At 39.0% G+C, this 16,246-nt stretch overlaps 1 protein-coding gene across 1 annotated transcript in view; it reads right to left on the bottom strand.

Annotated features, from left to right (window-relative positions):
• Positions 1-9,507: 9,507 nt before the first annotated feature.
• The window catches only part of hspa12a.L (heat shock protein family A (Hsp70) member 12A L homeolog), a 42,794-nt gene continuing 36,055 nt past the window's right edge, over positions 9,508-16,246 (bottom strand). The window contains exons 9-12 of the mRNA XM_018224677.2: positions 14,495-14,599; positions 12,398-12,656; positions 12,187-12,290; positions 9,508-10,777 (exon numbers count right to left, since the gene is read on the bottom strand). Coding sequence (XP_018080166.2) covers positions 10,143-10,777; positions 12,187-12,290; positions 12,398-12,656; positions 14,495-14,599 — 1,103 coding nt within the window. The 3' untranslated portion in view covers positions 9,508-10,142. The remainder of the gene's footprint in view (positions 10,778-12,186; positions 12,291-12,397; positions 12,657-14,494; positions 14,600-16,246) is intronic.

Below are 16,246 nucleotides of genomic sequence, written 5' to 3'. Positions count from 1 at the left end.
TTGCAACCATCTGCTTTGTTAGCTTTAGCTTTCCTTCTCCTTTAAGATCTGCAGACACCAGGACCCCCTCCTTATTGTCACAATACTATTATACCCCATTGACCACCAGAAACTCCATTCCACCCATCTATTTTTGATCTCTGGCCTCCCTGCTTTTGTTCTCCTTCAAAGGGGATCTCTGCAGAACTCCCCATTGTGCTCTATAAAGTAGGTGCCCCAATTTCAGATGCATCAGCTTTCAACAATAGGCCTTCCTACCCTTTCCTAATAATGTATTTTATTATAGATACAGGTCTGTATACCTGTTAGATGTTCATTTTTTTCTGATTGGCTACAACAGGATAGTCGAGTCGTTGTGAATAGCCGAATACCCTTATTGGTTGGTTGGGTTGGTCTGGCACTTGCATTTTCCAGTTCTGTAATTGCTCTGATTGGATATAGGTTGAGCTAGCCAATGCTTGATTGGAGGAACATACACAAGAGTGTTAACTTTTAGGAGTCATGTACCACAAATGTTTCTCCTTGCTAGTTCGTAGGGTGGTAAAGGTTGTACATTTTAACTATACAAGCTATACAAGGACTGTACCAAGAATACCCTGGAATAGAGTCATGTTAGAGTGCTGTTCTTAAAATCAATACTTTGAGTAGCTTAAACTAAGGGCTTCATAGCAGGGAACTGTGTTTGGTTCCCTTGGTCATATTGATTGTGCTTTAAAGGAATCCCATTGTAGCCTGAGGAAAGGGCCCATGATCATTATTTAATCCACTCATATTCCCAGATACCTGTAAACCGGCTTTAACCTTGAGTGGACACAATTTACACAATATAACACCACCATCACTTACTGCCGGGCAGATTATTTGGATGTATGTTAAAGTTTATTATAGAACTGTTTGCCAGAGATCAATATAAAGGTCTTAAAAATCAGCTCTACTTTGAATGAACACCTTAAATCTTATAATTGTTTAATAGACAACTAAAATTAGCAGTGTAGTATGAGAACCTGAACACCCTGTTCCCTAATTTCCTGGTTAATTATATAGCGCAGCCTGGGGAATTCTATTATGGGTTTTAGGGGAGGAGCATGTTTTTCATTGGTTGTTATAATTAGGTCAGCAAGTTGTCAGACCAGATGGTACAATTTTCTATTTTTTTAGATAACATAGATAGATAACATAGGCACCATCACAATGATTGATACTTATATGTGCGTCCAAACTGTCTTTAGTAGTAAATAGGGGCAACTGTTCTGGTCCCTGAACATACTGGGGCCTTATGAAACAGAGGATGCAGATACTTTTTCTGATATAGTAATGTAAGAAGGTGACAGAATGGACAAGATGGAGACAGTAGGGCAAGAGAAGACAATAGGGAAACATTGAGACAGTAAGACCCGATGGAGACAGTAGGGCAAGAGAAGACAATAGGGCAACATTGAGACAGTAGGTCAAGATGGAGACAGTAAGGCAAAAGGAAACAATAGGGCCAGATGGAGACAGTAGAACAAGATGGAGACAGTAGGATAAGTTAGAGACAGTAGGGCAAGAAGGAGACAATAAGTCAAGATAGAGACAGTAGAACAAGATGGGCAATAGTAGGGGCAATAAGGCAGTAGGGCAAGATGGAGATAGTAAGGCAAAATGTAGACAGTAGGGCACAATGGAAACAGTAGGACAAAATGGAGACAGTAGGGCAATATGGAGACAATAGAACAAGATGGAGAGAGAGGGTTAAGATGGAGACAGTAGGTCAAGATGGAGAGAAAATGGCAAGATGGAGACAGTAGGACAAGATGGAGAGAGAAGGGCAAGATGGAGACAGTAGGGAAAGATGGAGACAATAGGGCAAGATGGAGACAATAGGGCACGGTGAAGACAGTAGCACAAGATGGAGACAGTAGGGCAAGATGGAGCGAGAAGGGCAAAACGCAGAGCAAGATAGAAACAGTAGACCAGTGATCCCCAGCCAGTGGCTCAGGAACAACATTTTGCTCACCAAGGCCTTTAATGTTGCTCTCAGTAGCCTCAAAAAAGGTGCTCATCTTTAGATTTCTGACTTGGATGCAAGTATTGGAGGCATAATGACCATGTAAACGGCTAAACAGACACATATGTGGTCTGCCAGTCCATATAGGGGCTAGCAAATAACCATTTAAAGCTCCTACTGAGCACCCCCTAGGAACTTTTTCGTGCTTGTGTTATATGAAAAACAAAACGGTGCCAGTAGAGCAAGATTGAGACATTGGGAGAAATTGGAGAAGCTGGACAAGATGGCGACAATAGGAAAAGACAGAAACAATAGGACAAGATGGAGACAGCAGGGTAAGTTTGAGATCAATCAAAGATTTCTTTTAAACACCAGGTCTATTGTAACCTTATAGTTCTTACACCCACAATGCACTCTGCCATAAGGGTACTAATTATAAATAAAAACTTAAAACATTGTCAGAAGAAGTTTTGTACAGCACTACCTCTATCACTCTTCTCATTACGTTTAGAGTCTTGGAGGATTAAAGTAGGGCATGATGAAGCTTAATATAAGTGATACCCAACCTTGGGTTCTTTAGTTGTTCACAAAGTAAAACCTCCCCCACCAATTGAGGCTTTTCTAGCGGTTCTACTTCAAGGTTCCAACATCTAGAGACAACCCTGTGAGCCCCGTAGGACCCTACTGAAGAAGCCATGATGGTTTCACTGGCACCGGCACTGATATGTTGACAGAATCACAGGAAAGCAGAAGGGATTTGACATCAATCTGTGTTTTTATTGGTTTGCAGAGACAGGATACGCAGCGGCATATGTCAAGTTTACAGGCACAATGTGGTCTCAATTTTGTTTGTAACAAACAGAAAGGGAAATATTTTTTATTGGAAGCCCAGGCTGTATGGTTAGTTATATAACTGTAGGAAATCAGGGAAAATATGACAGTTAATTATGGAAAAGTGGATACATTTGTAACACAATGAGTTAAACATGATAGATTTTTTTCAACAATTCTGAGGTCTTTAGCCACCAACAGAAGGCCAACGTAATCATGTCCCATTGGTATTAGTCCTCCCCCAGTATGTGAATCTTATCTCCACCTATTTTCCACTTAATGCTTCTGGACTGTTCTCTTTCCCATGGTCAGGAAAGGGCAGGGCCCAGAGGAGATGAAAGCTTTTTGGGGTTCTGAAACGGATTTCTATGGACAAGAAGTTTAAAGTAATGTCTCCCTCTAGCGGCTAAAGCTTTGTTAACTTGAAACTGGAACATTCTCTGGCCAAGTCCACCCCTCTTTCCTAACCATGGGAAAGAGAACAGCCCAGGAACAAGAAATATTGGAATTCAAAGATCTGTAACCTGGGTAAGTACTGGATGAGACTGGATTCTCCTACTTAGGGGTATATTTATCAAAGAGTGAAGTTAATAGTGAAGTTCCGCCACTAGAGTGAAATTCCGCCACTTCCCATTCATTTCTATGGGATTTTTATAGGCGTATTTATCAAAGGGTGAACTTTCACTTTCACCCATTGATAAATACGCCTTTAAAAATCCCATAGAAATTAATTGAGAGCTGCGGAATTTCACTCTAGTGGCGGAACGTCACTCTTTGATAAATTTACCCCTTAGGGTTAAAGGGGAAGGAAACCTAGTCGGCGCAAACCCCCCACCCCCCTCCCGTTTGTTGCCCACCCTCCCTCCTCCCCCCTGGCCTACCTGTCCCACTGGGCAAATGCCCCTAACTTGTTACTTACTCTTCTGCGCAGGTCCAGTCCAGGGAGTTCACCGACGACATCTTCTTCCACGCGATCTTCTTCCTGCTGTGAACGGCGCATGCGCAGTAGGATCATTTCGCCGGTACGATCTACTGCGCATGCGCTTGACTTTTGGCGCATGCGCAGTAGATCCGTACCGGCGAAATGATCCTACTGCGCATGCGCCGTTCACAGCAGGAAGATGTCGTCGGTGAACTCCCTGGACTGGACCTGCGCAGAAGGGTAAGTAACAAGTTAGGGGCATTTGCCCAGCGGGACGGGTAGGCCAGGGGGGAGGAGGGAGGGTGGGCAACAAACGGGAGGGGGGGAGGTTGGTTTGCGCCGACTAGGTTTCCTTCCCCTTTAAGTGCTTATATTAATAGGTGCAATGAGACTTGAAAGGTATCTTCCTACTTTACATTTCTTTGCTTTTGTTATTAACTGTATCCACGTTGTGTATTAAATATTGATTGGCTCGACCCATTTCCTTTGGCTCCATCAATTGCCATAAAAGTAAAAAAAAAAAAAAGTAGTATCTTATTATTATAATATAATATAACTATAATTCTATCCAGGTAGTCAGTATCAGTTCTGGGGGTCAGGAAATAATATTTTCAATACAAGTTGCCCAGAAGGAATGTTCTTATCAGTGGCGTAACTAGTTGTTACTGGGCCCCATAGCAAATTCAATTTAGGGCCCCAAAATATTTATAAGTTGGCCTATTTTACCAAGATATATTAAAATTGCTAATTAATTAGGGTCTCACTGGGCCCCCTACACTCCTGGGCCCCCCTGCAACCGCAGGGTCTGCTTCCTCTATAGTTACGCCCCTGGTTCTTATACTGTAGGCATGGACTAACCTAGTCATTGGGATTTGTATAAGAAATTCATTGCCAGTCTTTGGTTTTTCCCATTGTAAAGCTTCCCCAGCAGAGCTATTGTTCCCCCAATACGAAGCACAACATTTGTAATCAATGTAGGAATAGACTTTTAAAGCTTGATTTGCTGCTGTCACAATGTCCTTCATCTTTAAAGAAGCAACTTGTATGTTTAATACATTTTTCCTCGCCCCAAGCTATAAATGGAAAATTATATTGAGAGAAAAATCAAAAAGAGAGACGGCAAAGCAATTTGCTGCACTGAATGCAAAGAAACAGATAAATAAAAACCTTCCCCAATCAGACAAATCATCAGACGTGGGGGGATACACAAACAAGGCGTTTTATACAACAAAATAACGTCTGTACAATATTAATCATTGTGTATATACAAAAATTATATATAAAATGTCCTTCATCAGGACAAAAAAATATGGATTGCATATCCAATAGAATAAGAAGCTGGTCCATTGGACGGTGTTCAGAATCGACATTCTCTTGATGATATTCAGCCATAAAAAGTTTTCCAAAACAAAAAAATGTCACTAGTATTTAAAAAGCCTAGCATGGACTTGTCTATTAAAAAATTAAACTAAAATCATAGCAAATTGAATTTTCATGTTTTATTAGGGGCCATTTTGGGATTCAGCCAAATACCAAATCCTTCACCAACTTCGAAGTTCATTTTTTTTTTTTAAAATGTAGAAAAAAGCCTAATCTTTAAAGAAAAAGGTTGAAATCTTTGCTGTGACTTTAAAGATTTGCATTGGGTTTGATAACGATTTCAGCCAATTGGAATCTTACAAGAAAAATAACTTGGATTTGGCCAAATCCGCAAATAAATCTTAATCTGGAGCATCCCTTGTTTTTAATAGCACCCTTTCTTTTTGACATTCATTAGATGTTTACATTTATTTCTTGAAACCTACAAATTCTTTTATAATTGATTCCCTTCATTTTTTACATTTTTTTTTAAAATCATCCAAACATACCTTTAAAAAAAATCCTGGGGGAATATGTATGGAAATGCTATATGTAAATTGCCTGATTACATTTATTGTAAATTATATAATTGATACGTGTAAATTTATATACTCGTTCAATAAACAAAACCTGATTACAAAAAAAAAAAAAAAATCCTGGGATTTGGCTGAATTCCAAAATGAAACCTGAAAGTGGTCTATCCCTGGTATTTAATAACACCCCTACTTTTTGCCATATCTTTTTAAAATAAAATTATGTTTTAATATATTTATTGGAAAAAAAATCCTGGGATTTGGCCAAAATCCAAAAGGAATCCTGGATTTGTTGCCATCCATTTTTCATAAAATAAGATGATGTTTAATTTATTTCTTGAAATCTGTAAAATTCAATCTTTTTATACTTGATTTCCACAATAAATAATTCCTTTAAAAAAAATATCCTGGGATTTGGCTGAATTCCAAAATGAAACCTGAAAGTGGTGTATCCCTGGTATTTAATAACACCCCTACTTTTTGCCATATCTTTTTAAAATAAAATTATGTTTAAATATATTTATTGGAAAAAAAATCCTGGGATTTGGCCAAAATCCAAAAGGAATCCTGGATTTGTTGCCATCCATTTTTCATAAAATAAGATGATGTTTAATTTATTTCTTGAAATCTGTAAAATTCAATCTTTTTATACTTGATTTCCACAATAAATAATTCCTTTAAAAAAAATATCCTGGGATTTGGCTGAATTCCAAAATGAAACCTGAATGTGGTGTATGCCGGGAATTAATTAACACCCCTAGTTTTTGCTATGACTTTTTTAAAAAATAAAATGATGTATTTATTAGAAGAAAAAAAAAATCTTAGGATGTGGCCAAATTCCAAAAGGAATCCAGGATTTGGTGTATCCCTAGTTTTTAATTTAACATTTGCAAAAATTTAATTTTTTGCCATCCATTTTTCATAAAATAAGATGATTTTTAATTTATTTCTTGAAATCTGCAAATTCAACCTTTTTATACTAGATTCCCTTCATTTTCTTTTCAAAATCACAACAAAAAAATCCTTTTGAAAAAATATCACGGGATTTGGCTGAATTCCAAAATGAAACCTGAACGTGGTGTGTCCCTGGTAATTTAACACTTAATACATTTTTAAAGTAAAATTAAGTTTTAATTTATTTATTGAAACCTACACATTCAACCTCTTGAACTTGTTTTGCTTTATTCCTATATCTTTGGAATGTGTGAAAATTGCAAATGCAAAAAAAATATTGGGGAGCTGGGGTTGCTGAAGATTCCATCCGCTTTATAGCGAGATAACACTACGTGGCGTGAGTTGAAGCGGGTCGGGTAATATCCGCAAGCAAAGCAGTCTCTTCCTAGGGGCAGTTGCCTATTCTTTGAGTATCTGTGAGTCTGGTTGGAGCATTGACTCAGGATTCTATGCGGAACCAAGAGCTCACTGCTTATAGAAATGGGCACAGTGGGTTGGGGGGCAGTGCCATGCTCATACTACAGCGGTGGATTGTGGTCAGATGGCCGAACATGCATGTTGCGTGTGCGCTGTGACCACACACGCTAAGATCAGCTCCTACTGAGGTCCATTCTATTGTTGGCAGAAACTCTGTTCATCTGTCATGGGCATGTCTAGAGTCTGCGAAATTCCACCAAATTACATATAAAATATTTGAATTATGTTTCACTCAACAGCAACAGAAAACAGCAGACTAAATCCTGCAACAAACTATAATCTCACCAATCAGATTTTGAAAGTCAGCAAAAAAAGAGGCACCAAAAAAAAACTGTATCACCACCATATTACGGTAAATTTTTCATAGAAAATCAATCATAAATCTCATTCAATTTACTAAGTGCACTTGGCTCGGTAACACAACGACACAGTCCCACCCCGAACGCCCTCCGACCTGAGTGTTGTTCATTCAGTCTTGTTGTAAAACTGGGATTAATCGTAGGGAAACGGTCACCTAAGAACTCAACAAATTTTATATATGTTTGTCAAAATTAAAAATATTTCAAATATTTTGCAAAGCAGCAGAAATTGAAGTTTGTAAGATGAAACAGAATTAAAGACATTTAGGGGCTGATTCACTAAGGGTCGAATATCGAGGGTTAATTAACCCTCGATATTCAACTAGGAATTAAAATCCTTCGACTGCGAATATCGAAGTCGAAGGATTTAGCGCAAATACTGCGATCGTACGATCGAAGGATTATTCCTTCAATCGAACGATTAAATCCTTCGAATCGAACGATTTGAAGGATTTTAATCCAACGATCGAAGGAATATCCTTCGATCAAAAAAACTTAGGAAAGCCTATGGGGACCTTCCCCATACACTAACATTGACTTCGGTAGCTTTTAGCTGCCGAAGTAGGGGGTCGAAGTTTTTTTTAAAGAGACAGTACTTCGACTATCGAATGGTCGAATAGTCGAGCGATTTTTACTTCGAATCCTTTGATTCGAAGTCGTAGTCGAAGGTCGAAGTAGCCCATTCGATGGTCGAAGTAGCCCAAAAAAAACTTCGAAATTCGACGTTTTTTTACTTCGAATCCTTCACTCGAATTTAGTGAATCGGCCCCATAATCAATTCTGTGTAATTGCTTGTTTACAAAAAAAGAGGTTTTTTTTGGGTTTCCCTGGCAAGTTCTAGTTACGACCAAACGTTCATATGTAAAATTTGTGGATACTGTCATGGGAAAAAAATTTTTTTCAAAATGAATCAGTTAATAGTGCTTCTCCAGCAGAATTCTGCACTGAAATCCATTTCTCAAAAGAGCAAACAGATTTTTTAATATTCAATTTTGAAATCTGACATGGGACTAGACATATTGTCAATTTCCCAGCTGCCCCAAGTCATGTGACTTGTGCTCTGATAAACTTCAGTCTCTCTTTACTGCTGTACTGCAAATTGGAGTGATATCACCCCCTCCCTTTCCCCCCAGCAGCCAAACAAAAGAACAATGGGAAGGTAACCAGATAGCAGCTCCCTAACACAAGATAACAGCTGCCTGGTAGATCTAAGAACAACACTCAATAGTAAAATCCAGGTCCCACTGAGACACATTCAGTTACATTGAGTAGGAGAAACAGCAGCCTGCAGGAAAGCATTTCTCTCCTAAAGTGCAGGCACAAGTCACATGACCAGGGGCAGCTGGGAAATTGACAAAATGTCTAGCCCCATGTCAGATTTCAAAATTGAATATAAAAAAATCTGTTTGGTCTTTTGAGAAATGGATTTCAGTGCAGAATTCTGCTGGAGCAGCACTATTAACTGATTCATTTTGAAAAAAACATTTTTTCCCATGACAGTATCCCTTTAAACTTTAGTGATTTTGACATCTGCAGTCTTGACTTTTTACTTCTAGACAGGGACGGGCAGATTTATTGGTGCTAGTTTAGAAGATTGGCCAGATATAACAGCAAATCATTTTGTGAACATTTTGTGGGAGAAATTTTGAAAGTTGAGCCTGAAAAATTACATTATTTTAGGAGAGAATTTTTGTTTGTTTCTGTGAGAAGACCGTCCTGGGGGTCATGTATCTCTTATACATGCAGGCTTAGATAATAAACATAGATTCATCATAGATTATAAACACCAATGTAATTTTTTCCCAGATTTTGTGTGATTTTTTGTATGAAAATCTGCAATTTTTTTTAAAAAAATCGCCTATTCAGAAATATGCAGATAGCAGAGAAAATATGAGGTGCCCAATCTTTTTCAAAATGAGTTTTTTATCAATGAAAAAAAAAACAGTAAATAATAATTCTTCGTATTTTGTATGTTTTTTAAAAAATGAAGTTCCTCCCTAAATTTTTCACAAATTTTGCCCATCATTATAAACTAGCTAAAGGGAACCTTGAGGGCCTGATATAAAGAAAAACTGAAAAATAACATCAACAACAAACACATTTAATAGGATCATTAACGGGATCGTCTATAGCACCAAATAAAAAAAAATGTAACGCAACATAAAATTACTCTGCAAAATCCCATTCAACTAAAATTTTCTTTTCTTTATTTTTAGATGGGATCTGATGAGGTTCATATGTGAAAAATTTTAAAATTTGATACCACCCACAGCCTTGGGTAACTGAATTTGTTGCCTACAATTTTTTAGGGAAATTTCAAAAATACCGAAATACCGGAAAATAGTCTAAAATTTCTAATGAAGGAAATCAGTGCTGATTTTCGCACTTCAAGAAGTTGCTGCATCTATTGCCGTAAGAAGGAATTCCGTTTTCCCTGGAGGAATTATCTTTTGGACTACAATTTCTTTGGATCACATTTGGGATTAAGAGGAAGGAACTGACACATGCAAGGACCACCTTTTTGAGTGAGATATCTGCTCATGGGACTTTATGGAGGTAACATTTTCCAGAATAGGTAGGGGTCCTATACTGACACTGCAATGTACAGGTTATGGCTCAATAAAACAGGACAGGACTCCAGGTCCCAGAGCTGAGTTAGCGTTATGGGAGGGGCAAGAGCAAATGAAATACAGGAGAATTAGGGAGAACTGGAGAAACTTCTAATTGAGGAAATCAATGTTAACTTTCACATTTTTAGAAGTTGCTACATCTATTGCCGTGGCTTTAATTTCAGTGTCCCCAAACTGCATAACGGTCTGAATCTCCCTACGGCTAGGGACGGGGGTGCTTTCTACACCGGTCAGATCCAGCTTGAGGGTACCGCACTTCCGGACTCCAGAATCAGTGATGAAATTAACATCATCCTGCTCTGAGCTGTAGATGTGGATGATGATGACAAGCTGGGATTGTTTGGCTGGTGTGTAGCTGCGTTTCACCGCTTCCCCCAGAGCCACCGACTGGTCGGCCAGAATGAACTTATCGAAGACGTCGGTGCACCACCGGGTTCCATCTTTCAGAAGCAGCTTTTCAGGTGGGTGTTTGCCTTCCACGTAGCGATTTAAAACGCCTACTCCATAGGTCAGGGGGGAACGTCGGACCTTGATCAGAGCAGGATCCAAGCCGAATAACACAGCTCCTTTAAGGATCGTTAATCCTACATCGTGTGGGATAATAACGCGGCATTGGTCGCCAAACGCTTGCTGGACGGCCTGCTGGAGCAAAGGGGACTCGGCGAATCCACCCACCAAAAATAGGAACTTTACCCCAGTGACCTCTGGTTTCTGGAAGAGATTTGCTGTGGGAAAAGATGGGACAAATATGTACAAGTGGGCCAAAATGCATTCATGGTGTAAAAAGAAGTCAAACGAAGACAGATATAGATAGATGATGGGGAGATTGATGGATAGCCAATAGAGAGACAGCTAGATTATGGATAAAATATGGTGGATTAGAGAGCCTCCAACTTTTGGTCATAACAAGGTTAAATACATTGGGAAACATTGGTGTAAGAGCCTTCCTAGATTCACCTGAAAGCCCAGCTTCAAGGTCAGAGAGCATGAAATTTAGGATGAAAACTATTTCACCTGAAATCTAATCCTAACTGACATTGAGGCTGGGATTCCAGGTATATCTATGAGGCATTCAACCCAAATCTCTCCTAAACTGACATTCAGGCTGGAGCCTTACTGCCATTACTCAAACCCTCCCATGGGGGGTAGATAATAGATAGATAGATAGATAGATAGATAGATAGAAAGATGATAAATAGATAGATAGATAGATAGATAGATAGATAGATAGATAGATAGATAGATGATAAATAGATAGATAGATAGATAGATAGATAGATAGATGATAAATAGATAGATATATAGATAGATAGATAGATAGAGATAGATAGATAGATAGATAGATAGATAGATAGATAGATATATAGATGATAAATAGACAGATAGATAGATAGATAGATAGATAGAAGCAATATAGATAGATAGATAGATAATAGATAGATAGATAGATAGATAGATAGATAGGCGACAGACATAGATGATAGATAGATAATAGATAGATAGAATATACTGTAGATAGATAGATGATAGATAGATAGATGATAAATAGATAGATAGATAGATAGATAGATGATAGATAGATAGATAGATAGATAGATAGATAGATAGATAGATAGATAATAGAAAGAAAGAAAGGGCAAATTTGACACGTTTAATTTCTCCCAATTCACTTCACGAAATGTTACCGAGGCCCATTAAAGTCTGACGAACGACGCCATACAAGTCTCTGGGCGTCATTTCCGCGGCGAAACAAGGCGAAATAATTCGCCTATCCCTAAGATAGATAGATAGATGCAAACGACTGCTTTATGTCCATAATTCCTTATGTGAGGGTTAAAGGCTCCCGTGTTTGGCTCTGCCATGTGTGTAGCATGTAATTACATTGTGTATTAAGAAGACTTTTCCTGCATGTCTTGCATTGTGATGGGATCTTCAGCTCCTTTGAGCCCTTCTCGCCATAACCTTGATGGCTATTCTGTATATAGATAAGGCAGGTGATGGGCAGCTACAGCTGGAGGCCAAACAAAGATGCACATGAGACCAAAGAGAATGGGAAAGTAAATACCATGCGGGGAGGACACAGGGATATGAAGGAGTCCGAGGGTCGCTAAAGGCACAAAAGCCTGACACTTACTTAAGTGTTCAATTATGTGGTCAATGGTGGACTTGAATAGAGCGTTCATTGCGTCCGGATTCATCCGTAGCATCCCCTGGGAGGACCACTTCACAAAGTCCACACTAAAGGAGATTCAGATTTCATCAGCCCATTAGCACTCAAGGCTACATTTAATCACAAACCTCTCCATATTTATATTAATACACATCATGCGGCTGATCATACTCACTTGCTCTTGCGCAAGGCATGCTCCACGCTGTGACCCCGAAATTTTTTGTAGTAATCAATGAAGGAAAATGGCAATGTGATGTTTAAGGGGTTGGTTCTGTCTGGGGCGGCTGCTCTCTTGCGCGACTCGAAGGCGATCATTAAGTCGACCCAGGCCGCCGGACGCTTCACTTTGAACGTGTCGATGAAATCATCTCCGAATATTTTGCATAGAAGCTTCTCAAACTCATAGTCAACACCGAGAGATCCATACGGACCCCCTACATTGAGTTGAGAAATCTTATTAGATTAAGATTTAGTTAATTATAAGGGATGATGCACCCCCTGCTGTAAATGATAAGGATATTAGAAGTCACTGAGGGGTTGTTCTGTGACCATATAAAGGCACAAGGCTGCAGGCTGAGTTATACAGGGAACTCTGAGTATCACTCATGTATTATAAGGGATAATGTACCCCCTACTGTAAATGATAAGGATATTAGAAATCACTGAGGGGTTGTTCTGTGACTATATAAAGGCACAAGGCTGCAGGCTGAGTTATACAGGGAACTCTGAGTATCACTCATGTATTATAAGGGATAATGTACCCCCTACTGTAAATGATAAGGATATTAGAAGTCACTGAGGGGTTGTTCTGTGACCATATAAAGGCACAAGGCTGCAGGCTGAGTTATACAGGGAACTCTGAGTATCACTCATGTATTATAAGGGATAATGTACCCCCTACTGTAAATGATAAGGATATTAGAAATCACTGAGGGGTTGTTCTGTGACTATATAAAGGCACAAGGCTGCAGGCTGAGTTATACAGGGAACTCTGAGTATCACTCATGTATTATAAGGGATAATGTACCCCCTACTGTAAATGATAAGGATATTAGAAGTCACTGAGGGGTTGTTCTGTGACCATATAAAGGCACAAGGCTGCAGGCTGAGTTATACAGGGAACTCTGAGTATCACTCATGTATTATAAGGGATAATGTACCCCCTACTGTAAATGATAAGGATATTAGAAATCACTGAGGGGTTGTTCTGTGACTATATAAAGGCACAAGGCTGCAGGCTGAGTTATACAGGGAACTCTGAGTATCACTCATGTATTATAAGGGATAATGTACCCCCTACTGTAAATGATAAGGATATTAGAAGTCACTGAGGGGTTGTTCTGTGACCATATAAAGGCACAAGGCTGCAGGCTGAGTTATACAGGGAACTCTGAGTATCACTGATGTATTAAAGGGATAATGTACCCCCTACTGTAAATGATAAGGATATTAGAAGTCACTGAGGGGTTGTTCTGTGACCATATAAAGGCACAAGGCTGCAGGCTGAGTTATACAGGGAACTCTGAGTATCACTCATGTATTATAAGGGATAATGTACCCCCTACTGTAAACGATAAGGATATTAGAAGTCACTGAGGGGTTGTTCTGTGACCATATAAAGACACAAGGCTGCAGGCTGAGTTATACAGGGAACTCTGAGTATCACTCATGTATTATAAGGGATAATGTACCCCCTACTGTAAATGATAAGGATATTAGAAGTCACTGAGGGGTTGTTCTGTGACCATATAAAGGCACAAGGCTGCAAGCTGAGTTATACAGGGAACTCTGAGCATCACTTATGTATTATAAGGGATAATGTACCCCCTACTGTAAATGATAAGGATATTAGAAGTCACTGAGGGGTTGTTCTGTAAACATATAAAGGCACAAGGCTGCAGGATGAGTTATACAGGGAACTCTGAGTATCACTCATGTATTATAAGGGATAATGTACCCCCTACTGTAAATGATAAGGATATTAGAAGTCACTGAGAGGTTGTTCTGTGACCATATAAAGACACAAGGCTGCAGGCTGAGTTATACAGGGAACTCTGAGTATCACTCATGTATTATAAGGGATAATGTACCCCCTACTGTAAATGATAAGGATATTAGAAGTCACTGAGGGGTTGTTCTGTGACCATATAAAGGCACAAGGCTGCAGGCTGAGTTATACAGGGAACTCTGAGTATCACTCATGTATTATAAGGGATAATGTAGCCCCTACTGTAAATGATAAGGATATTAGAAATCATTAAGGAGAACTTACCAGATGCTTTGTAAAGTTCTTTCAGATGACCCTCTGGCAATCTGATCTGATGAACTGTCAGGTCTACTGTTCCTCCTCCACAGTCAACCACTACATATCGATCTCCTATATGAGCAAAACACAGACTGGATAAGTTCATTCACATACAGCTGGCGTTGCACAACAATATATTATGCCCAGAACATTCCTTCTCTGTATATTTGTATTTATACATATGGGAGGAGGAGGTGCCATATTGATTCCCTTAGACAGTACAGTATGAGGGTATAGCTTATTGTGTGCCCAGAACATTCCTTCTCTGTATATTTGTATTTATACATATGGGAGGAGGAGGTGCCATATTGATTCCCTTAGACAGTACAGTATGAGGGTATAGCTTATTGTGTGCCCAGAACATTCCTTCTCTGTATATTTGTATTTATACATATGGGAGGAGGAGGTGCCATATTGATTCCCTTAGACAGTACAGTATGAGGGTATAGCTTATTGTGTGCCCAGAACATTCCTTCTCTGTATATTTGTATTTATACATATGGGAGGAGGTGCCATATTGATTCCCTTAGACAGTACAGTGTGAGGGTATAGCTTATTGTGTGCCCAGAACATTCCTTCTCTGTATATTTGTATTTATACATATGGGAGGAGGAGGTGCCATATTGATTCCCTTAGACAGTACAGTATGAGGGTATAGCTTATTGTGGTTAGAGCTGCCATATTACTTATTGCATTGGGATCTCTGCCCAGAGACAACATATTTTACACACACAGATATATATATATACACTTTTACTTATATATATGCGGAAATATGTAGGGAAAATTGGCTTCAGCACTTAAGAAAGAAAAAAACACATTACAAAAAAGAGGATTATTTGTATGTGTATTTTAGTATTTGTTCAGCAACTGCTTTAAGGGAAACCAAAAGTGCATCATGTTTGCAGCAATACCAACTCCAGCCACTGGATGGCACTGTACAACTGATCCATTTGGCACAAGGGACAGTTCTTTGTAGTCGGTTAAGAATAAGAATAGTTTGTTTCCTTTTATACTGTATATAAATAATTAGTTATTGGAATCTCCCCAGTTCTCCCTCCCCCTCACCCATTCCTTTCTTATGCAATATGGGAAATTTATAAAGACTTATTTACATGGATTGCTTCATACCGAATTTCTAACACAAGAGGGTTTCCCCAAAGTGGGTTATTGGCATTTTTTAATGTATGAGTGAATGTAACTGGCGGTAACTGGTGCTAAAGATACTGTTACTGCATAACCAATTTAAAGGAAAACTTTACCTCCAAAATGAATATTTAAGCAACGGATAGTTTTTATCATATTAAGTGGCATATTAAAGAATCTTACCAAACTGGTTGATATATATTTAAGTAAATATTGCCCTTTTACATCTCTTGCCTTGAACCCCCATTTAGTCATGGTCTGTCTGTGTACTGCATCAGAGATCACCTGATCAGAAATACTGCAGCTCTAACTGGTACAGGAAGAGATCACCTGACCAGAAATACTGCAACTCTAACTGTATCAGGTAGAGATCACGTGACCAGAGATACTGCAGCTCTAACTGTAACAGGAAGAGATCACCTGACCAGAAATACTGCAGCTGTAACTGTAACAGGAAGAGATCACCTGACCTGAACTACTGCAGCTCTAACTGTAACAGGAAGAGATCAGCTGACCAGAAATACTGCAGCTCTAACTGTAACAGGAAGAGATCACCTGACCAGAAATACTGCA

Source organism: Xenopus laevis, chromosome 7L, assembly GCF_017654675.1.
Source record: "Xenopus laevis strain J_2021 chromosome 7L, Xenopus_laevis_v10.1, whole genome shotgun sequence".
Classification (NCBI taxonomy): Eukaryota; Metazoa; Chordata; class Amphibia; order Anura; family Pipidae; genus Xenopus; species Xenopus laevis.
Note: the sequence above shows the minus strand (reverse complement) of the source record. Positions and strands in the feature narration are given on the sequence as shown.